The sequence below is a fragment of the Bidens hawaiensis genome, unplaced genomic scaffold (assembly GCF_021521415.1).
Source record: "Bidens hawaiensis isolate Kalapana, Puna unplaced genomic scaffold, B.hawaiensis_p1.1 tig00013993_1, whole genome shotgun sequence".
Lineage (NCBI taxonomy): Eukaryota > Viridiplantae > Streptophyta > Magnoliopsida > Asterales > Asteraceae > Bidens > Bidens hawaiensis.
In genome coordinates this window covers 342,243-369,919 of record NW_027492202.1, presented here as the reverse complement: position 1 = coordinate 369,919, position 27,677 = coordinate 342,243, and the positions used below count along the sequence as shown (strand labels likewise).

The 27,677-nt window shown below is 42.6% G+C and overlaps 1 protein-coding gene across 1 annotated transcript; it reads right to left on the bottom strand.

Annotated features, from left to right (window-relative positions):
* Nucleotides 1-6,757: 6,757 nt before the first annotated feature.
* On the bottom strand, nucleotides 6,758-23,239 carry LOC143545686 (uncharacterized). Its single transcript, XM_077037526.1, has 10 exons — nucleotides 22,592-23,239; nucleotides 22,335-22,524; nucleotides 22,084-22,217; nucleotides 21,423-21,535; nucleotides 21,206-21,329; nucleotides 20,286-20,441; nucleotides 19,970-20,125; nucleotides 7,179-7,258; nucleotides 7,037-7,086; nucleotides 6,758-6,970 (listed from the first exon to the last, which is right to left on the bottom strand). The coding sequence occupies exons 1-10, from the start codon at nucleotides 22,967-22,969 to the stop codon at nucleotides 6,831-6,833; spliced, it is 1,521 nt and encodes a 506-aa protein (XP_076893641.1). The 5' UTR covers nucleotides 22,970-23,239; the 3' UTR covers nucleotides 6,758-6,830.
* Between the last annotated feature and the right edge of the window lie 4,438 nt (nucleotides 23,240-27,677).

The following is a 27,677-nucleotide window of genomic DNA, read 5'->3' as shown; positions in this document are numbered from 1 at the left end:
TACAAAAAGTACAAATCTATCCTAACGGCTGGGAGGAATCTCAAGATTCAGGCTTCGGGACCACTCCCTCCAAACCCACTTGAACCCGCACCATCAGTTGGCTGCGGCTGTTCAAGGAAAGATTTGAGAACGGCTAGCCCGTCATCAGCAGCAGCAACTTCGTTCACCTTCTCCACAACCGGATGAGAAAAAGCAGCATACTGGTTCACAGCTTGGTCGTAGGCAGCTTCAGTATCAACATCATGTAGAGGAAATTTGGAAGGCGTGATGCCTTTCTCTGCAAATCCTAGACCAAGCAAGAAACCAGCTTTCTCTCCATCCTCATGAGAAGCGTTGAGGGCTGCACTCATGGCATCATCATAGAATGTGTTCGCGAAAATCCGATGCACAACCTACCAAAAAAAATACTTTTCTAAGTATAAAGAAAAAAGCAAAAAGCAAAGAATAAGTGAGCTATGCATACCTGCGGCAACGCTTCTCGTAGAAGCCAATCGTTATTGGACAAGGACTCTTGAAGGGTAGCTTGAGCTTGATCGCGTGCGCGTTCGGCCTCATTCTTATTAAGGTTGGCAAGCAACACTTCTTTGGCAGCAGCCTCCTCAACGCCTTTAAGTTTACGCTCAGTGCGATCAAGCACACCCTTCTGATCCAAGAGCTCCTGTAGCTTCTTGGCGTCCTCCAAAGCCAAAGCCTCATGAGCCTGCTGAAGCTTCTCCAGTTTGGCTTTCAGTTCCTCATTTTCAGGGCGTAGAGGCTCAGCAACGGCTTCAGCTTTTGTGGCCCTTTCAGTGGCATTACGCGCCGTTTCCTTAGCCAACCTAAATTGTTCATTAACAACTTGAGTAGCCTTGGAACGAGCCTCATGCCTGGCTTGGATTTTGGCCTCAAGATCCTTGAAGGCCTTTTTCTTCTCAGCAGCGGTGGCAGCAAGCTTCTTGTTTTCCTCCCGCAGCAATCGCACCTGAGCCCCCTCCAAGCTACGCGCAGTCTTTAACTTGTCGTTTTCACGACAAAGTAACTCGACACGCGGCTGCATCCGGGCAAGAAGGATTCGGAGCTCAGTAGACAACCGGCCTTCCTGATAACTAACCATGGCCTCCCCCAATGCACCGCTTGGAGCGGCATGGCGCGCCCAGTTGACGCAGTCTGCAGCCGTCCTGAGAGTCGTGCCTCGGCGGATATTCCACCTTGGGGCATAGACCTCATTGGAATCTGAAACTGCAACAACAAAACAGTTAAGAAAAAATGACAAGGAGGGATAACAGGCCAAAGTAACCCCACGCACCTGTAGGTCGATAACAGGCCGATAGCCGCTAAACCCATCACCTGAACCTAAAGGATATCCATCCAAGAGGTCAAGGAGATGGGAAGGAAGCAAAGATTGGACTCCCTCATCAACAGGGTAAGTCTAGAGGTCCCAACTCTAAACATACATGAAGAACCGGCCAAGGACGAGGTAGCTGACGCCGAATGTGACACTGTAGAAGCCACTGAGGTAGAGACCATCGGAGATGAACTCATTTGAGATGAACTCATAACCGTGGTAGCCGCTGTGGATGAGCTCACAGAAAAAGTCATCGCCGGTCCGGTGAAGGATGTAGTAAAGATGGCACTGACGGCCGGCGGAGAAGTTGAACTGCTCAACGCAGCAACGAAACTGGACGCCATCGTCGGCACAGCAGCCATGACAGATGACGTCATAACCGGAACAGTTGCTTCAACAGTATGAGCAACTGAACCAGTACCAGAAACAGGCGCAGCCGCCTGGGTCATCGCCTCGGATAGGTTGACCAAACCTATCGTCGTGGGTCCTGAACCGCTTCCTCCCGCACCGCTCTCGAAAGCAGATAAGTCCACTCCTGCATGAAGAAAAACAAAAGATATAAAAAACAAAGGCGGAAGGAAATGCGGAAAGGGTACACAAAAAGTATACTTACTGGTTTTCTTGATCTTGAAAGCCCTGACAGGCGGAGATGGACCCGATGAAACTGGCCTCTTCACGCCAGTCACCTTCGCAGCGCTTGGTGGCTCGGAAGTGACAGCCGTTGTCTCAACCTCTGAGACAATGGTCTCGTCACCACCACCAAGGTTCCCCGCCGCCTCCTCATTTTCAGTCTCGGAATCAGACTGATTCCCCAGGTCAACGAAGGTAGCAACCTTCGTTTTGCCCTTCACACCGGCCGCCTTCTTCTTCCTCACAATAAAAGGCCCATCTGCGGATTCCTCATCAGAAGATGACAAGATCAGAGGAATTCCAGCAGAATTTTGAGCATGAAGAGGACGGGGATTAAAGAACTCCTTACCTGTCCGAGTGGCGCTTAAAATCTCGTGGCCTGGCGGGTAGACCTCTACGAATCTATCCGCAGTCTGCTCCAAAATGGGCAACTCGTTCTCATCGAGATCACGAGTACCCAACCGTGCGGGACCACCAGTCTCCCGCGGGTGCAAGAGCGAATGTAAGTTGTTCCCTTTTGAAATAAAAACGATAAAAATGTTAGAAGGAAAACCCTAAACCAACACAAAAGACGGGGCGTACCAAAAGGAAGATAGTTCAAACCGTATTCGAGAACGATGGGTATTTGCGGCGTCCCAGACCCGGCATCCTTCCACACGCGGCTCATCCCAAACATCACCATCCCAGACTTCGCGAAGCGATAAACCGGAGTCTGAATCTGGGAGATCTTGGTGAACCATTCCGTCTCCTGGTAGTTGGAGGCGTGAAGGTTAGGAAGTGCCCTCCCATTCTTGAACGTCATCGCGATGGGAACGACACGAGCGGAAATGTAGAAAAACTCCCGCTTCCAAGAACGAAGACTACGCTCAGTAGCGCAGATCTTCAAACCCTTGATCCGAGTGACAAGGGTATACCAACCCTGGATGCACCTCCAAGTATATAAGGTCATCAGGCGGTCGACTCGGGGCTCGATACCCAAAATACGGCACACCCATTCGAAATGGTGAACTTTGGCAATTGCCATTGGGTGCACCTCTGTCAGATGAACACCATGTTTCTCCAAAACACGGTATACGAACTTCGTTAATGGGAATCTTAGATTCCCGTATAGGAAGAACGAAGCGTAAACCCCTATCTTGCCCTTAGGGGCATCGTACACCGTCTGGTTGGCCTCCGGAAACTCAGGCTCATAAGGCTCCAGCAAGAACTTCTTGACGATGTAATGGTATACATCGACAGAAAGAGTACACTGACACTCGCCAGCAGTACTCTTATCGTCCTTATCGGACGTAGACGTCGGGTTCTCGAGGTAAACGTCGGACTCCTCGACGTTAACCTCTGGGTCATGAGTAGAAGAAGACATTTTTTAGTGTTAAGAAAGCGGTTTCAGGAGAATGCTCGCCGGAAAAGATGAGTATTTGCCGGAAATCGCTTAAAAGGAAAAGGAGAGTGAAGTGAAGATGTGGATGAAATACACCCTCTCCCCCTTATATACTCATCGCAATGAATGCGATGAATTTAATGCGGATGAGAGAGAAGGCGCAGGAGCAATGACACGGCGACACGTGTGGATAAAGCAAGCTGGCAACAGGTGTCAAAAGGGCGCGTGCCATAAAACTCGCGCCCACGCGCCTGAAAAAGCGTCCTGATTGACCACATGCTGTCACGTCGTCATAACTTCTTGCACGTCCTGAAACCGTCAGAAGACGCCAACGTCCCTTCAACCGTTTGGACTGTCCTTATCCTTTCACCAACTCCCCAAAAAGATTCAGAAAGATTCAAAAATAAGAGGAAATATACCCCCTTATCTTGGAAAGCAAGAAACCGTAAGACAAGTGCGGGTACAGTGTCAAGGCGAAACCCTTCACATACTTAGCACTTGCAGGGAATTGAAGCCAAGAAGGACCTTATGGGCCATGCTTGCGGAAAGAGAAATAACATCCCCGCATGGCGGGAATGTTGAGAACTAGATTGTTTGAAGCTTCAAGATGGAATTGGTTGTCTAACATAACTGATCACTATGTCTAAAACTACCAAAACCTCGGAGAATCTATACAAGTGAAACTCAACGCTCCCGACTTGCGAGGAGGTTACACACCTACCCGCATCATACCCAAAGATCAGGCAGAAAAGTCGGGAATTTCTGCAAGTGACATTAGGAAAACTGCGGGAAGAATCCCCACGGAAAACCTTAAAAAACGAAAACCTCTCTTTAAAACCCCTTGCTTAAAGTCCAAAAGTTCACCTCACTTATTAACAATTCATGAGAAGAACAATGGACTGGGGGGACTTGAAGAGGTAGGTCCCCGCAAAGCCCAGTTGGACCCGCAAGACTCACCTTGAAGAGGTACGTCTGCGCATAGACCAACTGGATCCGCAGGACCCACCATGCTCAGAGATGAAGACCTTACACGCAGTAAGCCAGCTGTCCCCGCAGGAAAGCCTCCCTTGGTACAGTACCCTGCCTGTCCCCGCAGCTGTGGGTACAAGCCAAGAAGGAAGGCTACTCGCACTAACAGTAAGGCTACACGCATAAGGCACTAACTCATACTTCAGTAATGTCACCTGAAGAAGGAATGAGCAGGGCAGGAATATTCCCGCCCAAAAGAGCCAGTCTGTACGCTTCTAAAAGATCTTTTGTACTATACCTACCAAGGTATGGACAAATAGACAAGATCTGGCAAAAGCAACCCATGAACCAATCACAAGGTGACAGCTCGTGGGAAACATCTTTGTCATACCTAACCCTCGTGGGAAACATCTACTTAACCCTAAGATTATCCTTAATCTGCCGGGTCACTTAGTGTTTCTTCAATCATTAAGAAACTTAAAAGGTTAATTTTGAAAGAAAGTGAAAGTCAAAGGGGGGTGTTGTAAAAGAGTCAACAGATATGTTTGTTAGTATGTTTGTTCTTTTAATTGTTTGATTTAACCGCATGTCTATTTCAGTTATTAGAATTACTAGTTTTATATTAGAAAAGTTTGGTTAATTGTATGTTTAGGAAGTTATTAAATATAAATAGATGGTTAGCCTATGTAACTAGTGTGTAAGTGTTAAAGATTATAATAATCTGAAAAAAACAATCTTGTTGAGATCAAAATTTCGTATACGTGTTGTTTGGCCTGATTTCAAACAATATTTTCTCTATTTCTGAATCTTTATCTTTTGTTGGACCAACATTTAGTCTTCTATTGTCGATATCTTCTTTCTAGATCAAACTTTAAACCCACCAAATCTACGTATAATTAAGCTAAGAATCATTTATCTACTGAGCATTTCTAACCGGGTATAAGTATCAATGACTAAAAGAATCGTTAAATGTAATGAATTGTCGTTGGGGAGTTCGATATGCACAATTACATATGTGACACAACAATATACCTTTCGTCAATTACGTAGATTCGGTATGTATAGTTGCATCTCATATGTAATTATACACACCGTACCACCCACAATCGTGAAAAAATACCATAAAATAAAACCATGAATAATTTTATACTAAAACAAGCAGATAGTTACATAAGTAGTTATCTAGTTATGACTTACGAGCTCAGAGCTGAGGGTCTTTTTAGAAACAACTTTTCTATCCTTTGGAATATAGGTATGAATGTATGATCAATCTACATTCTAACATCCTCAGACCCTACTAATAGCCTTGGCTCCTTGCTATATGTAGGATTTTACCGGGTATAATTGTTATTAGATAACTTACTAACCATTATAAAACTTTGTTGAATATGCAAAATCTTTAACAACCCCCCATCTTTTTCGGGCCGTTGTTGCTTACCTATTGACGTTTACAAAAAGTAAAATTCTCTCGGTTTCTTAGTTTCTTTATATCCGATTTAGTTCTTTTAAATATTAATATATTTAAACTATATTTGTAACAACCGAACACGAACGTACACAAATATCCAACAGAAACTTGAACAGCAATCAGCATCATGGTTCTTTTATCGACTTATAATATATTTGTACAGTGATTTATATACTTTGGTGTACACGTGAAACTTTGGTGACCAAGTATATAATATCATGGATATTATTTATTAATGTTTTCAACTCCATTATTATATGAATGCCATGTTATTTGGACTACCAACGTTGTATCAGATCTAAGACAGATTTTCGGCGTGGCGCCCTGTTGTTCAAATTGTTACATGAAAACGACCAAAAACATATGTATCATAGTTAATATTCTTAAAAAAGTTCATATGGTTAAGGTTTTCTATATGATTTGTTACATTAAAGTTTTGTTTGATTTATTCAAGTATGAAGTAGGTGTGTGAATTTATGATACATATTGTTAAACCACCCAACTCATAATTGACGAATTCGTATGTTCAATTCCTATTGGATGCACGCCAATGAGACCCTCCAATAAGTCTACTGGAATTAGCTTTGTATCAATGAAATCTCATCATCCATACATAACGACTTGATGTGGTATATTCATATCATACATTCATACTATATGAACAATAAGAATTAGTAGTCTTATTGAGACTAGAACTCATAGGGAATCAAAACGATTTATGGATGGAATCAGGTATGCAGTATCTATAGACAAAAGTATTCGGTTATTGGGGAAAATCAATATACTTCTAATGTCGAATCGGGATCAACTAGAACAGAAATAAAGCATTATATAAGGTGAACATGGGGTTGTTATGCATGTTTCTTAGATGCAAAACAATCAAAACGACGTGGTTCATTTGCACATGCTTTGGTGTATTTTCGTTTAAACTTTGGTGTATCATTATTATTTATTAAAGACCACTATCTGTATTTGATGAAAATCTCCAGTCAAGACGTGATCGATAAGAATTCACATGGCAAATAAAAAGAAAATTAAATCATGTGTTATTGATGTTACTAGTGTGCTTGAGAATCCGCCATATCTTCGTAGTATTCTGCGATCCAATCTTTCATGATACCGATTTCTCTCTTTCTTACATCTCGAAGCCATTGTGGATCTTCATTTGTTGCAAATCTTAGGTCAACATGATGTGCCCCTGCCAAAACACGAGTAAACCACTTAGATATAAACATTACTATCAGGACAAAAATATTTTCCGTACCTTCTTTCTCAACTATAGCAATAATGCTTTTCGATATATCCTTTAGCACCCTATTTATGTTTATAAACAAAAAAAAGATACAATCAGTTCTCAGTTCTTACACAAACACGAGCAAGGTTGTTAAAAAAGGAGAGACATATACCCGCCACCACTCCAAGGGTCTCGTAAACCGTTGAAGAATATGATATTACTACCGAAACGTTTTAATACTCTCTCAATATCCTGTTTCATTTGAAAAAAAATGTTTACTTAAAGTAAATAGGATGACAAATAATCTGAATATGATAGTAGATTAATTATTCACTAATTATTTTATCTAGCATACTGAAGGGGTAGGTCCCAGCAGAGACCAGTTGGTCCCGCAAGACTCACCTTGAACAGGGACGTCTGCGCAAAGGCCATCTGCTCCCGCAGGACCCACCATGCTTATAGAATCTTACGCGCAGTACGCAAGCTGTACACGCAGGGAAAGCCTCCCAATGGTGAAGTACCCCTCCTGTTCCCGCAGTTGCGGATACAAGCCATCAGGGAAGGCTACCCGCAGACAGCAGGGCTACACGCACAAGACACTAGATACTTCAGTAGTCACATGAAGGAATGAGCAAGGCGGGAACAATCCCGCCTAAATGAGCCAGTCTGTATGATTCTGAAAGATCTTTTGTACTATACCTACCAAGGTATGGATAGGACAGACGATCTGACCAGAACAGCCCATGAGCCAATCACAGGGTGACAGCTCACCGACAACAGTGCGAGGAGGAGCACCCTCTAGTACTGTTTGTCACTATTAGCCGCTGCCTACTCACCAACCCTTACTGTGGGGCATGCGCAGCCTACAGTTGGTGGAATAGTGTTACTGTTGGCCGTAACCTATTCACCAACCAGCATGGCCTGCGTACAATCCACAGTAGGTGGGACGTGCATAATATACAGTTGGTGGAATAGTGCAGCCGACTTTGTTACTGTTGGCCGTAACCTACCCACCAACCAGTATGGCCTGTGCATAGCCCACTGTTGGTAGAACAGGAATACTATTCAGCCGGCTGTACCTTCTAGGAAACCTACCTTCGGCTATAAATACTCCAACATCTTGGAATGGTAAGATCATCTGCTATCCAGTTATCTAGCAATCTCTTAATATACACTTATATTCAGAGCAATCTAGTCTGATTCTCACGCCGGAGGGTGGTCACAAGGAGGAACCCCCCCCCCCTTCTCAGTGACGAGCTTACGGTGTTTGTTTTGCAGGTCCCCTGAAGAACAACCGTCTCTGTTGGACCTCATTCTCGTGGGAAACATTACTTAACCCCCAGATTATCTATAATCTGTACCGGGTCACTTAGTGTTTCTTCATTGGCGCCATCCGTGCATAAAAGCTAGAACTATTTTAGTTTTTTCACAATTTCTGAAGAAATGGTTAACGTTACTCCGGTCCAAAGGCCTGTAACCGACCAAGAAACCCCGGTAACAACCCCAGCAACTGGGGGGAACACCGGCGGTTATACAATCCTTACGAACACTACCCCGACTACCCAAGCCGGGGCAAGTGCAGTAAATATTCCACTGGGGTTCACCGATACCCAGCTGGAAAAACGAACGAGGGTCCCTCGCCAAACACTAGATCAAGTGAAGGCGTGGGCCGAAGCACGGCAAAGAGAATTCCAAGCCGAATTGGATGAACGCTTGCGTTCAGCTCAACAGGCTGACGAATTCGGCAGTACTCGCCAACACCTCAATATGAGCAGTGACTGCGAGTACTCAGACGACGAGTTGGAGTCCGATACCGACGCAAACCCTCGCCATAAGGCGAAAGGGAAGCGTAAGGAAACGGACGTCCAACCAAAGAGGAATTTTGGGGAAGCTTTTAAACCAATCGCGGAGAGAAACCCGCGTGACTTCTCCAAAACCTTTAGACCAACTGCTACAAATGCAGGAAAGTCAAAATTCGCAAGGGACATTGCGGAAGCAATCGCCCCGAGAAGTGCCAAACAAATGTCCAACATTGGCACTTATGATGGTCTATCCGACCCAGACGACCATTTGAACAGGTTCATTGCGGGGGCTACCGTCAGCAACTGGACGGAACCCACGTGGTGCTACATGTTCCAGATGACTCTGGTCGGAGCGGCCAGGGCATGGTTCGATCGTTTACCGATCCACCACATATATGACTGGGCGGACTTTCAGAACAAGTTCAGCCAGCACTTCAGCCAACAGAGGAAGTACACTGAAGAGCAGTGGACGATCCTCAACTGCGTGAGAGAGGAGGATGAATCTTTACTAGACTTCATCACTCGTTTCAACTCCAAAAAGCTAAGTCTCGGCAACATAAGTGAGGATCTGGTTCGCGCCGCCTTCATCCAAGGCGCCGAATACCCAGAACTTATCCGCACATTGACGGGTAAGGATGGCATGCCATCAACATGGGATGCCATCATGACGGCGGCAAAGCGCTTTGCCGAGACGGAAAAGCAACTGGGAAGGGATCTTCCCCAGAGTACACACCTCTACACGCAGAGGACAAGAGAAAACAATGTCCGGATCGCCCGGCAGAACAAAAAGAGGAGGCTAGGTATTTGGCAGTCAAGGGTAAACTTTGACACCTCATCCAGCTCTCGCCCTCTTGTTGGCGGAAGGGACAACACACACCCTTCAAACCGAAAACACCGGTGGACGCCACTCACGAAGAGCGTCACGGAGATATTTGCCACGGAAAAATTGCCATGGCCAAAAGCCCCATTGATCCGGCAGAAACCTAATGCGGATCAAAGCAAATCCTGTGATTTCCACGGAACAAAGGGTCATGGTACTGAAGAGTGCACATCCTTGAAGGATATTATTGAGACATTTGTCAAGGATGGAAGACTTGCACATCTCGTGGCATCAATCAGGAAGGGAGGAAGGAATGACAACCGGTACAGAGGTAACGGACGAAAGCCCGTCGACATCAGCATCAACATGGTTCATGGCAAGGTCAGAGGAAGAAAAAGACGAGTGACAGAACCATGCGCGTGGAAGGAAGCTGAGGTGCGCTTCCCGCGAGTGCCAGGAGGCCCCAGCAAAGAAGGCCCCATCGTCATCAGAAGCCAGCTGGGGCATTACATCACTTCCCGCACTCTTGCTGACAACGGCGCTTCGTCGACAGTGATGTACAGGCAGTTCTTTGATAAGCTGGATGATGAAGACAAAGAACGCTTGGAAACGGTCTACGCTTCAATGGAAGGGTTTGACGGCAGTACAGAAACCCCCCTGGGTATCCTATCTTTCCCCGTTACTCTTACTGATGGGAATCATTCACGCACAGAAGACGTGGATTTTGTCGTGATGAAAAAGCCACACCACACGTACGACATCCTATTCGGAAGAGACGGGATGGCAAGATTCAACGCCGTGGTATCTTCAGTCCACGGCATGATGGGATGGCCAACAGCTGAGGGTGTAGCGATGATCACTGGCATTCCCCAGGTATGCATCGCATCTGTCTCATCTAAACCCAAACCGAAAAAGGCTAAACCAACCATCACCGAACCGGAAAAATGGGCCTTCAATGGCAAATACCCCGACCAGGCCGTTACCATTGGACCAACAATCGTTGATCCCACCCGCACCCTACTCAAACGCTTACTGCAGAAAAACGCTGACATCTTTGCGTGGGCACCAGCTGACATGACTGGTGTACCCCGAAGTAAGGCGGAGCATAAGCTCAAGTGCGATCCGGCTGTTACGCCAGTCGTACAAAAGCGCAGAGTAATGGGGCCTGAACAAACTAACGCGTGTAGAACCCAAGTCAAGGAACTCCTTGACGCAGGCATCGTACGCGTTAGCAGATATCAAACATGGGTTGCAAATCCCGTAATGGTACCGAAGAATGACAAACAATGGCGCATGTGCATAGATTTCAAAGATTTGAACAAAGCATGCCCCAAAGATTGTTATCCGTTACCAGAAATTGATCTTAAGGTGGATTCGTTGGTACCATTTCGCCTTAAATGCTTCTTGGATGCGTATAAGGGGTACCATCAAATCCACATGGCCGTAGATGACCAGGACAAAACCGCATTTCGGACGCCCGATGGTACATTTTGTTATAAAATGATGCCATTCGGACTTAAGAATGCAGGGTCCACGTACCAACGACTGATGGACAAAGAGTTTCATGCCCAAATCGGGAGAAACTTGGAAGTCTATATGGATGATTTGGTCATCAAAAGCCCCGAGCCAGAAGCGATGTTGAAAGACATTGAAGAAACTTTCAACACGCTCAGAAAGATAAACATGAAGCTCAACCCGAGCAAGTGTTCATTTGGGATGGAAGAAGGGAAGTTCTTGGGAGTCATTGTTACTAAAGATGGCTTCAGAGCGAACCCTGAAAAGGTCGAAGCCATTATTAAAATGGAATCACCTACCACCATCAAACAGGCTCAGACACTGAATGGACGACTAGTCGCACTTAATCGCTTTTTGGCAAACCATGCGGATAAGTCGTTTCCTTTCGTGTCAACATTGAGAAACTGCTTAAAGAAAACGCACTTCCGCTGGACACCAGAAGCGGAAGCAGCTTTTCAGGAGATTCGGTCACGCCTGATCGAACTCCCAACACTTACAGCACCACAAGCGGGAGAGGAGTTAATCCTATACCTTTCCGCAACAGATAGAGCAACCGGGGCAGTCCTGCTAATAGAACGAAAAGGCATCCAGATGCCAATCTATTATGTTAGCCGTGTACTAACAGACGTAGAAACCCGGTACTCTACCCTCGAAAAATTGGTCTTAGCACTTATACACGCTTCACGCAGGTTAAGACGATATTTCCAGGGCCACCCAATCACCATTCTCACCAACTTCAAACTCTCAAACGTTCTAGGCAAACCCGAATTATCGGGACGTCTAGCCAAATGGGCAATTGAATTGGGAGAATATGCAATTAGGTACAAGCCAAGACCAGCCATAAAGGGCCAGGTCCTGGCCGATTTTATTGCAGAAGTCCCCGCTTCGCGGGAGAAAGAGTGCCAGGAGGAGGCTCAACCCTCCCCAGCACAGGACATCAATGATGTCTGGCGACTCTACACTGATGGAGCAGCCAGTAACGAGGGTTCAGGCGCAGGGTTAAAATTAACCAACCCAGCAGGCCAAGAATATACTTACGCTATTCGGTTGGATTTTCCAAGTACGAATAACGAAGCCGAATATGAAGCATTCTTGGCCGGTTTGAGAATTGCGCGTAAGATGGGAGTGAAAAACTTGGAAGCCCACGTGGATTCCATGCTGGTGGCCAACCAAATAAATGGAACGTACACAGCTGTGAACGACACAATGGCCCTGTACCTCTCCCAGGCAAAAACCCTTATGCGTGATTTTAGTGATTGTAAAGTCATACACGTCAAGCGCAGCGAAAACAAATCTGCGGATGCGTTAAGCAAGCTTGCATCACTAGCCTTCACCCACTTGGGAAAGGACATCCGCATTGAACTCCTCGAAGCACCATCAGTCCCGCACAAGGAAATTTGTGTCATCCAAACCGGTACAGAAACGTGGATGACACCAATAATAAATTACCTTGCAGCAGGAACACTACCAGAGTCAAAAACACAGGCAAGAAAACTACGCTGTAAAGCACTGAATTATCAGCTCGTCAATGACATCCTTTACAGACGTAACTTTCTTGGCCCACTCTTGAGATGCGTGGACAACCAAGATGCTGACTACCTCCTAAGGGAAGTACACGAAGGCATCTGTGGAGTACACGCAGGTCCTCGCGCTGTTGTAGCCAAGCTAAACAACGCGGGATACTTTTGGCCGGGGATGCATACGGATGCACTGGCATACATCAGAAAATGCAGGTCTTGCCAGCTTTACGCACCCAACACGCACCGCCCGAAGAATGAACTTGTTCCAGTCACTTCTTCATGGCCATTTCAGAAGTGGGCCATCGATGTGACAGGCCCATTTCCTACAGCAGCAGGAAATGTTCAGTTCCTAGTGGTAGCCATCGACTACTTCACCAAGTGGATAGAAGCAAAACCTTTAGCCCAAACAACCGCGAAACATATCAAAAAATTTATTTGGGAATTTATTATTTGTCGTTTTGGACTTCCACAGAATTTGGTGAGCGATAACGGCACCAACTTTGCTGACAAGAAGCTACAACAGTGGCTAAAAGAACTTCAAATCACCCACACCTTTACCTCAGTGGCACACCCGCAAGGTAATGGTGAGGTGGAAAGAGCAAATAAGAGCATCGTCGAAGGCATCAAGAAGAGACTATCGAAACACAGATCCGGCTGGGTGGACGAGCTTCCGCACGTCCTTTGGGCAAACAGAACGCTGAAGAAGGCCAGTACGGGAGAAACCCCGTTCAGCCTCACTTATGGCACTGAAGCCATGGTCCCGGTCGAAATTGGTCTACCCTCGCCAAGGGTCTTGATTCAGCCAGAAGACAATGATGCGGAAAGACGGTTGGATCTCATGCTAACCGAGGAACGCAGAGACTTAGCCGCAGTGCGTGAAGAGAACTACAAACGACAAATGCAAAAGTACTACAACACGCGGGTAAAACTCTGCAACTTCAAGATATGAGACTACATACTGCGTAACAACGAGGCTTCAAACCAAGAGCGCCCGGGAAAGCTGGCCCCGGTTTGGGAATGGCCATACATTATCAAAGAAGTCCTGGGAAAGGGCGCATACCGGCTTGAAAGGCTCGATGGCACTCCCATCCCAAGAACATGGAATGGAGCTCAATTACGCAAATGTTATATGTAGATCAATTCCAAAACTTGTAAAGGCCTAGAGCCACTTCTAATGGAAATGATTCTCCTTTCATAATATGTTTACCTTTATACTTATGAACTTCCCACTGGTCGGTATTTACCGCATAAACGGGAAGAAGTAAGTCGTTACGTGTGGCAGGCGGCAAAATCCGCATAAACACAACGTTAAAAATAAGGGAAACCTACACGCAGGACAGATGTAAGTAAAGTTTAGCCATCCTTGTAAGTGCAAGTGACGGTCTTACCCGCACAATCACGAACAAGGAAGCAAAACTTCAACCTATCATCTACCACGTTCAAAGGTTATCCTTAAAAAAAAAAAAAAAAAAAAAAAAAAAAAAAATGAGGAAAACCTACACGCAGGTCAGATATGGGTAAAGTTTAGCCATCCTACTAAGTGCAAGTGACGGTCATACCCGCACAATCACGAAAGAGGAAGCAAAACTTCACACCTATTATCTACCACGTTCAAAGGTTAACTTATCCTCAAATAAGGTAAACCTACACGCAGGTCAGATGGTAAAGTTTAGCCATCCTACTACGTGCAAGTGACGGTCCTACCCGCACAATCACGGAAGAGGAAGCAAAACTTCACACCTATCTACCACGTTCAAAGGTTAACTTATTCTAAACACTTGGAAAATTGCTAATTTAAACTTAAGTATGTAAGTCATATAACGTTTATAAAGCAAGGAATCCAATGAATCAAGCGGTCTTAGCCGCGCAAAGATTTACATTTCATAAATATTCGTTACAAGAATGGCCGGGTAACTACCCGCCTACAAGAAAGTAAATCTATACAAACTAAATCTATCCTAGCAGCGGGAAGGGATCTTCAGGATCAGGCTTCAGGGCCACTTCCACTTGGACCAGCGCCGTCAGTAGAGCGTGGCTGTTCAAGGTAAGCCTTAAGGATAAGTAGCCCGTCATCAGCAGTAGCAATTTCATTCACCTTCTCCACCACCGGATGCGGGAAGGCGGCGTATTGATTTACTGCTTGGTCATATATGGCTTCAGTATCTACATTGTACAAAGGGAAGTTGGACGGCGGGACGCCTTTCTCAACAAACCCTAGACCAAGCAGGAAGCCGACCCGTTCCCCATCCTCGTGAGAAGCGTTGAGGGCTGCGCTCATTGCATCGTCGTAAGATGTCTCTGAAAAGACCCGATGCACAACCTGCATAAGAAAATATACAAGTGTCAACACCCTATCTACAAAGAAAAGCGTGAAGACATGAAGATAGACATACCTGAGACAACGCTTCTCGAAGAAGCCATTCCTTGGCAACCAGAGCTTCTTTAAGGGCGGCTTGAGCTTGGGTGCAGGCGCGTTCGGCTTCGCTTTTGTTAAGGTTGGCAAGTAGCACTTCCTTTGCGGCAGCCTCTTCGACGCCCTTAAGCTTCCGCTCGGTTTGGTCAAGCACGCCCCTCTGGTCCAAGATCTCCTGGAGCTTCTTGGCATCTTCCATCGCCAAGGCATCATGAGCACGTTGGAGAGCCTCTAATTTGGCCTTGAGCTCCTCGTTCTCCATGCGTAAAGGCTCAGCAACGGCTTCAGCCTTGGTGGCCCTCTCGGTCGCGTTCCTCGCAGTCTCCTTAGCTAGCCGAAGCTGTTCGTTAACAGCTTGGGCAGCCTTGGAGCGGGCCTCGAGTCGCGCTTGAACCTCAAACTCGAGGGCCTTGAAGGCCTTCTCCTTCTCCGTAGCAGCTGCGGACAGCTTTTGGTTCTCCTCCCGAAGAGCCCGCGCATGAGATACTTCTTTGGCGCGAGCTGCTTTCAACTTGTCGTTTTCACGACAAAGCAGCTCGACGCGCGGCTGCATCCGGGCTTGGAGAACCCGAAGCTCGTTGGTTAGCCTACCCTCCTGGTAGCTAGCCATGGCTTCCCCCAACGCACCATGGGGAGCAGCGTGGCGAGCCCATTCCACGCACTCCACAGGGGTACGAAGGGTTGTTCCTCGGCGTATGTTCCATCGCGGAACATACACTTCATTGGAATCCGACACTGCAAAAGAAACAAAAAGCAGTTAGGAAAAGATGATAAAATATATATAGAAAAATGGGCCAAAAGAACCCTACGCACCTGTAGGGTCAATTACAGGCCGATAGCCGCCGAACCCATCACCTGAACCCAATGGAAATCCGTCCAAGAGGTCAGGCAGATGGGAAGGTGGCGGAAAGATGCGAGAAGCCCCACGCGTACCTGAGGGACCGGCCGTCGTTGCCGATGACGGGGGCATGGTAGCAGCCGCCGTGGTTGCCGCCGCGGTCGCTGCCGCAGAATCCGCGGCAAAAGTAACCGCCGGCTCTGTGAAGGATGCCGTAAAAATCGCACTCACAGCCGGCGGTGACGTCATCTCGGCTGGAACAGTCGGCTCAGAATGAGCAACTGAACCAGCGGAAGCAGGCGCAGGCGCCTGGGTCGACGCCTCAGGTAGGCTGACCAAGCCTACCGTCATTGGCGGAGAGGTAGTACTCGGCCCCTCACCCTGGAATGCGCCAACATCCACACCTGCGTAAAGAAGAAAAGTGTTAAAAGACTTGGAAGATTAAACTACGAAGATAAAAGCCAAGAGTTGTACTTACGGGTTTTCTTGAGCTTGAACGTACGGACGGGCGGGGACGAACCCGATGGAGCCGGTCTCTTGATGCCGGTCACCGTCGTCGCCATTGGTTATCCGGAGGTAACAGTCGTAGCCTCCGGAACAGTGGTCTTCTCACCACCGGGGTTCCCCGCCACCTCTTCACTATCTGACTCAGTGTCAGATAGGAGCACTGGATCGGCTGTGGAGGCCGCCTTCTCCTTCCCTTTCCCGCCGGCAGCCCTCTTCTTCCGCACTAACGGAGGACCATCTGCGGATTCCTCAGAAGAAGACAGGATGTCAGGAATTCCAGCAGCGGGTACAGCACTGAGGGGTGGAGGAGAGAATAACGCCTTACCTGGCCGCCGGTGGCTCAGGATCTCGTGGCCCAGCGGATAGACCTCCACAAACCGATCCGCTGTTTGCTCCAGGATGGGCAACTCGTTCTCGTCAAGAGCACGAGTACCCACCCGCACGGGACCGTCAGCTTCCCACGGGTACAGGAGCGACTCTAAATTGTTCCCCTCTGAAAGAAAAGAAACAGTTAGAAGACAACCTCATATCAGCAAGAAAGACAAGACATACCATAAGGAGTAGAGTTCAAACCGTATTCGAGAAGGATGGGAACCTGAGACGCCTCCTTCCATACCCGGCTCATCCCCAGCATCACCATCCCGGACTCCGCAAACCGGTAAACCGGAGATTGGACCCGGGATATCTTCGCAAACCATTCCGCCTCCTGGTAGTTGGTGGCGTGGTGGCTCGGAATTGCTTGGCCATTTTTAAACTTCATGGCAATGGGGACGGCGCTGGCAGAAATGTAGAAGAACTCCCGCTTCCACGATCGGAGACTGCGCTCGGTCGCGCAAATCTTCAAACCCTTGATCCGGGTTGTCAGGGTGTACCACCCCTGGATGCACCTCCAAGTATAGAAGGTCATCAGGCGGTCCACATAGGGCTCAATGCCCAAAATCCGGCACACCCACTCGAAGTGGCGAATCTTGGCAATCGCCATGGGGTGCAACTCGGTCAAATGCACACCGTGCCTCTCCAGGACACGGTACACAAACTTTGTCAATGGGAACCTAAGATTCCCATAAACAAAGAATGCAGCATATACCCCGATCTTGCCACTGGGGGCATCGTACACGGTCTGATGGGGTTCAGGAAACTCAGGCTCGAGAGGATCGAGCATGAACTTCCTAACAATATACCTGTACTGATCGCCGGGCAGAGCACACTGGCACTCGCCAGCAGTACTCTTATCATCGACTACAGCTTCAGTATCATGTGAAGACATATTGTAAAGGAAGAAGAAACGATTTCGGAGGAATGCTCAACTGAATAAGAGAGTATTCACCAGAAATCGCCTTAAGAGATGAAAGAGAAGAAGTGAAGATGTGAATTACAAATGACCCTCTTCCCCTTTATATAGTGATCGCAATTAATGCGGTGAATTTAATGCGAAGGAGAGAGAAATCGAAGGTGCAATGAAACTATGACACGTGGCAAAGAGCAGGCTGGCAACAGCTGTTGACAGGACGCGTACCATTAATTTCGCGGCCACGCGCCCGAAAAATCACGCCCACGCGCCTGAAAAAGCGTCTGGAATGACCATGTACTGTCACGTCACCATAACTTCCTGCACGTCCTGACACAGTCAGAAGAAACCGTCGCACGACGTTTCAGATGTTTGGACTGTTCTTATCCTCACCAACCTTTCGAATTTCAAAATTCGAAATTCAAAAAGATTCAAAAGTAAGCGGGAAAATACCCCTTACCTTGGCAACCAAGTAACCGTAAGACGGATGCGGGTACAGTGTTAAGGCAAAACCCTTCACATACCTAGCACCCGCAGGGAATTGAAGCCAAGAATACCCCGGCAACAAAGTAACTATAAGACGGGTGCGGATACAGTGTTAAGGCAAAACCTTTCACATACCTAGCACCCGCAGGGAATTGACGCCAGGGGTACCTTGAAAGTAAAGTAACCTTAAGACGAGCGCGGGTGCAGTGTTCAGGCAAAACCCTTCACATACCTAGCGCTCCGCAGGGAATTGAAACCAAGAAGGATCTTCTGGGCAATGCTTGCGGAAACGGAAATAACATCCCCGCAAAGCGGGAACGTCGAGAACTACATTGTTTGAGGCTCCAGGATGGAATTGGTGGTTTAAACATAATTGATCACTATGTTCAAAACTACCAAAACCTCAGGGAGAATCCACACAAGTGAGACTCAACGCTCCTGACTTGCGAGAAGGTTACATACCTACCCGCATCATACCCAAAGATCAAGCAAAAAAAATCGGGAATTTTTGCAAGTGACATTAGGAAACCCGCGGGAAGAATCCCCACGGAGAACCTTAAAACTAAAAACCCTTCTCAAAACCCCTTGCTTAAAGTCCAAAAGTTCACCTCACTTTATTAAACATTCATGAGAAGAACATTGGACTGGGGGGACTTGAAGGGGTAGGTCCCAGCAGAGACCAGTTGGTCCCGCAAGACTCACCTTGAACAGGGACGTCTGCGCAAAGGCCATCTGCTCCCGCAGGACCCACCATGCTCATAGAATCTTACGCGCAGTACGCAAGCTGTACACGCAGGGAAAGCCTCCCAATGGTGAAGTACCCCGCCTGTTCCCGCAGTTGCGGATACAAGCCATCAGGGAAGGCTACCCGCAGACAGCAGGGCTACACGCACAAGACACTAGATACTTCAGTAGTCACATGAAGGAATGAGCAAGGCGGGAACAATCCCGCCTAAATGAGCCAGTCTGTATGATTTTGAAAGATCTTTTGTACTATACCTACCAAGGTATGGATAGGACAGACGATCTGACCAGAACAGCCCATGAGCCAATCACAGGGTGACAGCTCACCGACAACAGTGCGAGGAGGAGCACCCTCTAGTACTGTTTGTCACTATTAGCCGCTGCCTACTCACCAACCCTTACTGTGGGGCATGCGCAGCCTACAGTTGGTGGAATAGTGTTACTGTTGGCCGTAACCTATTCACCAACCAGCATGGCCTGCGTACAATCCACAGTAGGTGGGACGTGCATAATATACAGTTGGTGGAATAGTGCAGCCGACTTTGTTACTGTTGGCCGTAACCTACCCACCAACCAGTATGGCCTGTGCATAGCCCACTGTTGGTAGAACAGGAATACTATTCAGCCGGCTGTACCTTCTAGGAAACCTACCTTCGGCTATAAATACTCCAACATCTTGGAATGGTAAGATCATCTGCTATCCAGTTATCTAGCAATCTCTTAATATACACTTATATTCAGAGCAATCTAGTCTGATTCTCACGCCGGAGGGTGGTCACAAGGAGGAACCCCCCCCCCCCCTTCTCAGTGACGAGCTTACGGTGTTTGTTTTGCAGGTCCCCTGAAGAACAACCGTCTCTGTTGGACCTCATTCTCGTGGGAAACATTACTTAACCCCCAGATTATCTATAATCTGTACCGGGTCACTTAGTGTTTCTTCACATACTAAAATGTTAATTTAATTTAATTTTAGTTCTAGCATATAAAAAAAAGAACTAGAAGAAATTAGATTTAAATTATGTATACATACATGACCACCAAATTCTGTAGTAATCCAAGTGGGCCTTGATTGGACATTATAAGTTGCTTTACAGTATTCGTAGTGGGCCGAATAGCTATATGTTGAGGCCGGAAATATACTTTCTTCAGTATTTCCTGATGTTGGCATCACCATCTCTGAACAGGCCTGGCCCAACCAGATTAAAATTTCATTTAACTTTTCAAAGTCAAAACAATATTTATGGTAAAAATATTTTAATGATATGAATTCATAAGAAAACCAGCTATTATGGTTTGTTTCACAATGTACTCTTAGGTCACTAATAATAATAATGAATTTTTTTTACCTGCCATTGCCACCCTCCAAGGTCGTGAGGGTCGGAATCGTCAAGAAAATTAAAGCACGATACATCCCCGGTGTAGTTGTAGTAGATGTTAGCAGCATGATACAACTTTGCAAATGTGTCATTTCCAAACTTAGGGTTGTCAATCGCCTTGCACATCTATTATTTCACTATAATTAGTCAAGTTCATTTAGTTGATCTTGTATAATATAGATTAAAATATGAGAAAAAAGCCCGAATACATGCCTACTTGTTTGGTGTATTATAACCATGCCGCTAGCCCATAACTCAGTTTGATATGACATTTTATGGAGTATCTTTTTTTACTTCAATTTTACTTTAAAATATTGGTTTTGCTTGCTTTTTACTAATTATTATGGATTATTGGTTAAAAACCTTTCATTCTTATTCATTAAAGGAAATGATAATATACATAGAGAGTGGGAATTAAAATAACTATTAGTTAACTAGGATTCAAAATGACAATTGACATTTTAATCGATGGATTCCTTTCAACTTACTTCTTTTATAATCTCATTGGAAACTATATGAAGACAATTCATATTTGATATAGCTATTTGTGTCTTTTCAATCTCTCGCAGAGATACTCTAATTATAAAGACTAAAAAGTGATTATTTGGATATTCTTTACTTCTATTTTGTATGCAATTAATTTTGTGATAAATATAAATATGTTTATAATTGAAAGAACCGCGTTATATAAATTAGTGGAAAAGAGAAAGCATGACGTTTACATAATTGTTTTTATCTCTCACTTCCAAATTACTACATACAAGTTTATTATGCAGTTCTCGTAATTACTAGCATGTTATTTGGTTATGAAATAAACAGCTCTCTATACGGAAATATAAAATTATGTACAATGTTTTTATCTAAAGTCTAGAGTGAATAAAACAAAATACCTGTTTGATGGGATAAGCCGGCATTGGAGCAAGAAAATTGGACGGAGTTGGATAATCCGTCATTGCAGTATAAATAAATGCCTCTGAAAGCCAACCTTCAAGATAGCCACCGCTAATATAATTTCTGCAACACATAATTATTTATTATGATATTAAAAAGTTTCAAAATTATTTTCTTTGAAACCAAGTTCAATTGTAAACGAGTTTAATAACATACTTGCATACATGAAATGACTTGCGGAGTAACTCGAGTCCTTGTTGTGTACTAGTCGTCTCTTGGATCTCGCCCCATGACCCTTTTATTACTTTGTAACAGTTCTCACTCTCACTCTGATATTTTATATCATCTAAGTTTCATCATTTTTTTGCTCTTTTGTATGTAACAAAAAAAGTTAAAAGGGGAAATAATTATGCATATTGGATGCATGGTAGAATTATGGGGGTCCGAGTCGATTGGCTTTTTGCCCGTCCATTTTTCATAATAATTTGGATGTTTAACGTCAAAGTTCTTTTGTAATTGGTATAGGGGGAAAGTTACATACAAATGATATTAATGTGCTAATTGTGATAATCAAGTAGAGTAATTATGTAATTATATCATAGAGTAAATATTACATAATTACTTGCGTTAATTGATTCTCACAATTGAATTAACACGTTAATTTTATTTGTATTTGATCCAAACGCATTGGTATAATAACTAAAACGGATGTAAAAAATAAAAATTCAACTGTAATCTCAATTTAAATTGTTACCGCCGGTTTATCAAAAGATATTTATTAATACCCGAGAGTGTTTTATCTTTTAAAAGAGTAAGGCATATAAATAGGAAAAATGAATAAGGAAAAATATGGTATTTAAAGTAAAAAAAAGAATACCCTAAAGTCTTGTGTTATTATATTGTTGAAGCTATATTGAGATGTGATATTCTCAAATTGAAGGATAGGTGAAGAAGATGCCAATGCACCTATAGCTACATGTGGATATTTTAGTCTGAACCAGGCTGCCAACACTACATAACAACAAAAAACCCGTTTACGCCTTTATTTTATGCAACTAAATTCATAATAATACAAAAGGTACAAATAATAATTTAAAGAAATTAAATAAAGAAATAAAGAAATCATACTTCCACCATAGGAACCTCCAAACACAATAACAGGAGAATCTATTGCTGTCAAGTTGTTCTTGAGATTAACAATGAGTGTTGCATAATCAGCCAATGCTTGTGTTGAACTCAAGTATCCAAAAGTGTTTGAACTATTGTATGCTTTCTTTTTATCACCTCCATATGGTATTGATTTACCATAGTACCTATGCTATAATCATACTTTCCAAATTTAGAAATACAAAAACATATAGCAAATGAAAATTAAAGTCAAATACCTCTATGAACACGAGAAGGGCTTTGAACTCAGGCGCAATATCATACATGAATCCGGTGTTTTGAGCAAACCATTCAATATCGCCTTCATTCCCAGTGTATACGAATATCGGAGCATTGGTCTTGGGGCCACCCCAGAAGCTGTCGTTGACCAGATATCGTTGTTGGAACGTTTGGTAACTTTGAGGATTGTAATTGAAGTGATCAAGAATTTGTGTGAAGTATTTTGTTTTGTAAAGATTGTTATTGCTAGGTGGATATAATGATTTGGGATGGGTGATTGAAGAAGGAAAGTACCTAGGTTGAAACTTAGCAAAAGATGAAGGACTATATTGTAAAAATACTAGTGAAAAGAAGAAGAGTAGCATCCATGGTGCCATTCTTGTTTCAAAATCTCTCTAAGAGAAGAAATTATAAGGTTGTATAAATTTAGAGTAGTTGGGAAGTTTTTGATTAGGACAAAACGCTAAAGGGTACAAGTTTTGATGCATGATTTACAATTATTAGTTATGATAATAATGTTGTTTTGGACTTTGGTACCATCACTTTGAAAGTAACATTTGGACTTTGGAGTTTGTTTAGGCATTTGGGTGACCCTTGTGGGAAGAAAACAAAAGAGGGTTGAGAGTGGACCTTGTGATTGGTCCATGTTGGATCAAGATTTAAAGATTCTATTTATATGGACATGATTAATTTCTAGAAAACATGTTAAGATGTATATTAAATTCGTTTTAAATACTTTGCCGATAATAGTATTAAGGATTAGACTAATTGATAACATTTTGGTCGGCAAAGGCTAATGAACCTTGTGTACCCGTGTAGTTATGTCGATGTCCTCCACTAATACGTGTTTAGTCTTTTGTTGATAGTTTTCCTTCGGCTTGTTTTTATTTCTAGTGTGTTAGGTAATGGTTAAATATGAGGCGTGATTTTCATAAGGTATTTATTGACTTGTGATAAATAAAAAATAAATGGATTTAAGATACTCTATAATGCGAAAAATACATAACCTATATGGTCATTCGAAAAACAACCTATTTATTAAACTGGTTAAAAACGATAATCAATAATTTTATTATTTTTATGTCACAACACTAATAATACCCAACAAATAAGTTAAATGCCATAAACTACCCACAACAGGGTCCTTGGCTCCCACGAAAGCCTACGAGTGTAGGTGATGCGCTCGTCTCGCTATAGGTGGTTTTTTAGGGAATGTGCTCGTTTGAATGGCGACTACGAGCGATGTTGTGAGCCCATTTCAACCTTTTTGTTATTGTGATTTGTAACACATGTATGATGATTATTCACAATCAATTTGGGCTTTTGATATCCTCAAATTTGGGTTGCATGAGAGAACCCATATATCATTATATCATGAGAAAGTGTAGCTATATTAGAGTATTCCTAACATGTCCTGCGTATTATTGTAATTTGTGAGTGAGTTATCTATGTTATATAAAGTAGTTTTAAATGATTGTGAGTGGAGGAGATAAAGAAACTTTCATTTATGAGTAAATTTGAAGAAATATTATATACCTTCTATAGCTTTTTAATATTCTCTGAAAATGGTTGTGAGAGGAGGAGAATGAAATAAAATGATAAAAGTATAAAAAAATATTATTAATTAAAAATAAGAGAGAAAATATAATTTTATTAGTGTAATCTATAATATATATAAACGAAACCATAAAAATCCTAGGTGTCGCGATGTGGTCGCTCCCCCTTTTTTTGGAGTCACCAGATTTGCTTGATTTTTAAATGAAGGTTTCTCATGCATTTGACCCAAATTCATGGGTATGGGTCTTACCAAACCCAGATATTCTTTAAACAGGTTATAACATCTCATTAAATAAAAAAATATTCTCACCAAATTATTGATGTAAAAATCCTATAAAATAGGATATACTAAAAATTAATATCTTATTTATTTTAAAAAAGATATATATATTATTTAAATTAAAAAACCAAACGGGTCCTGGGTCTCATCAAACCATAAGTATATTATTAACTTTCATAAATATTATTTATAATTAAAAAACCAATTTTATAGTAAAAAAAATAAACTGGTCTTGGGTCTAATCAAAACCATATAGCTTTTAAACCGGGTTATAACATCTCATTTATTTGTGAAACAATTTATCATCAAAACATAAATATATTATTAACTTTCATATAATAAAAAAATATAAATTTAAAAAATAAATAAATATTAGAACAAACAATATAAAATAACCCCCGTAATATGAGAGATAAAAACTAGTTATAGAGACAAAGATAAATACGCCTGAAAACTTTTAAAATCTTGAAAACAACTGCCATTATGAATATAAAAAATGGTAATGATGCTAAACTTTTTTAGATTTCTTCATTGAGATTCTGAGCTATATCATAAAGACTATAGGAATTAGGGACAGCCCAATATGTTACTTTTGTCAAATATAGCCCAACGTGGAGCCCATGTGCTTCCTTAAAACCATGCATTTTAATTTAATAATAATGATAATTATATTATACTATAATTATATATATCTATACTACATATAATACACCAAACAACATTTTTAATTAATTTAAAACACTTAAAGCATGAGATACATGTTATTAGTAAGGATAAACATGTTTTTTAAACATAATTCATTTAACTTACAAGTTTGGACTCTCATATTTAACCATATTATATTTTTAATTTAACTTGTAAACTAACTTCCCGCCAATGATTTTTAAACGACTATAGCCTTTTCATGCGTTAATATTTTTATAAACAAAGTGCACTATAAAAACGAACATTTTATTCTCTTTAATTTGGATATGATATTGTTGTAATTTTTTTTCATTTTAAATAAATTAATATGTTACGTAGGGGTGTTCAGTGTCGGTTTTGATGGTTTTTAAGTTAAACTTGTGAGTCCAACCATTAATACTGATTTTTTGTCGTCCAATACCAAACTCAACCATTGAAAGTTAAAACCGAATCGTTTCTAACGGCCTGGTTCCAGTTTGGTTTCACAGTTTAAACTTAAATAATAAATTTAGTTTAAAAAAATTAATAATTTAAATGTACCATCAATTTTAACTAAAAAAATAATTAATAATTTAGATGATCATAAATAAAAAATGATAATTTTAGCCACATAAATGGTAAATATTAATGGAAGATCTAGGGCGTGAAATAATAACAACAAAGATTACAAAAGAAATCATATTGCAATTAAGTTAATTTACAGTCTTTTCTGGTTACATATGGCCGGTTGCCGATATAAACCGCGAACCAACCGTTCACTACATTTTGAAAATTTTGAAACCGAACAACAAACCGAAAGTAAAAAAGAAAAAGAAAAAAGAAGTCAAACCAATGACCGATTTAAACGATTGTAAGGTTTTAACCGAACCATAAACACTTATATTTGTACGTGATTAACAGGTTCAAACACCCGTTACATCGCGCGGGCACTCTTCTAGTTATATTATATATATTGCAATTTTCAAAATTGGTATGTCTTGTATTTACTATTCACTAGAAATTATGCATAATTGTAAGTACATTGTGTTTATTGATTTGTGCACCCTGCTTCCAACAGCCTTTTTTGACTTTAGTGGTGTTTGGGATTTCTCAACCTCACACGTGTTGCAGTCCACGGTTCAATTACATTCACATTTATCTCTCGCCACCACAATCTCTTTAGATCCCACACCATAACATTGGTATTTGAGCTACACTGATTATTGCAGTGATTGGCTTTTCGGGTTGGATTTCATAACATTGGTCTAGTAGGCAGTAGTGTGCTGGTTGTTATGCTGCAATTACGGCCGGAAAACCTTGATCGGTAAATTAAAGTTTCTATTGTTGCTTTTTTTTTTAATTGAAGGTCGTTGAATATATAAACGAATACATGATTTAGGACTGAAATTGCATGGAGTTTGCTTCTGATTTGGTTCGTCAGGCTTTCTGATATAAAAACCCTATCTCAGTCGAGGTGCCTACCAATCATTTGCAATCGTAATAAGTTATTATTTTGGGTTCCTTTTAATAGCATAAATTGTTTAAACATCGTAATTGGTTATTTGTGAACCCGTCAGTTTTTTAAAGTTGTGATGGCTTACGGAGCTTTATTGGCGATGATGTTGTAGGAGCCTCTTTGGTCCCTATTTTTGTTAGCTTGATATGGTTAAACACCGTAATTGGTTTTAATGGGTCAATTTGTAAACCCGTCGGTTATTTAAAGCTGTGATGGTTGTTTCCTGAGCTTTATAGGCGATGATGTTGTCTTTGGTTCCTATTTTTGACAACTTGAATCCGTTAAACACCGTAATTGGATTAAACGAGTCAGTGTGTAAAAGCGTCAATTATTCAAAGTTGTGATGGTTTCTTGAAATTAATTGATAGCTTGAACAGTTGAACAGGAAAACGCCAATCGATATATATAATGGTTTAAAGACCGAATTGATCTAACGGGTCAACGTGTGAACCCATATTGCTTTCGTGAGCTTTATAGGCCATGATGTTGGCTGAGCCTCTTTGATTACTTGAATTGGTTAAAAAACGTAATTGGGTTAAACGGGTGAATATGTGAACTGGCTATGTCACTTCTCTCTCTCTCTCAACTTATCTCTTTTATTTTAACTTTTCTTTTCACTTTTCATCGCAGTGTTTCGTCTGTTTTCATTTAAGCTGTTATCGCCAGTAACGAAATACATGCAGTCAAGGTTTGTTTCTTATTTGGTATGTATTTAATTTATTGTTGTTGTTCCGAATTAGTTTATCATTGAGTTTAATTTTGCCTGTTGTCGTTGTGAATCTGTTAGGTCATGTAGGAACTAATTTGGTCATTTTGCTATTAGCTGATGTAATTTTATACATAGTCAAATAAATCTGTGAAACCTTGCCTCTAACAGTTCTATTGTGGGGGCTTTCAACTTTTTTTGGTTAGTGTGATTAGTCTTCGTTACGTCATATATATATATATTCTTCAATAGCGATTCAATTTACTTGATATTTGTTTTCTCAATTCTTGCCTCTTGGTATTTGAACAACACAATTTGGTAGTTTATATAAACAACACAATTTGACACGTTAAGTAAAAAACT

Excerpts from the sequence above, each read along its gene's own strand:
- LOC143545686 (XM_077037526.1), bottom strand. The coding sequence starts at position 22,969 with ATGGCACCATGGATGCTACTCTTCTTCTTTTCACTAGTATTTTTACAA. Across the intron at positions 22,525-22,591 it reads CCCTTCTCGTGTTCATAGAG|CATAGGTACTATGGTAAATC; the intron begins GTATTTGACTTT and ends GTATGATTATAG. Across the intron at positions 22,218-22,334 it reads TGGAGGTTCCTATGGTGGAA|TGTTGGCAGCCTGGTTCAGA; the intron begins GTATGATTTCTT and ends GTTGTTATGTAG.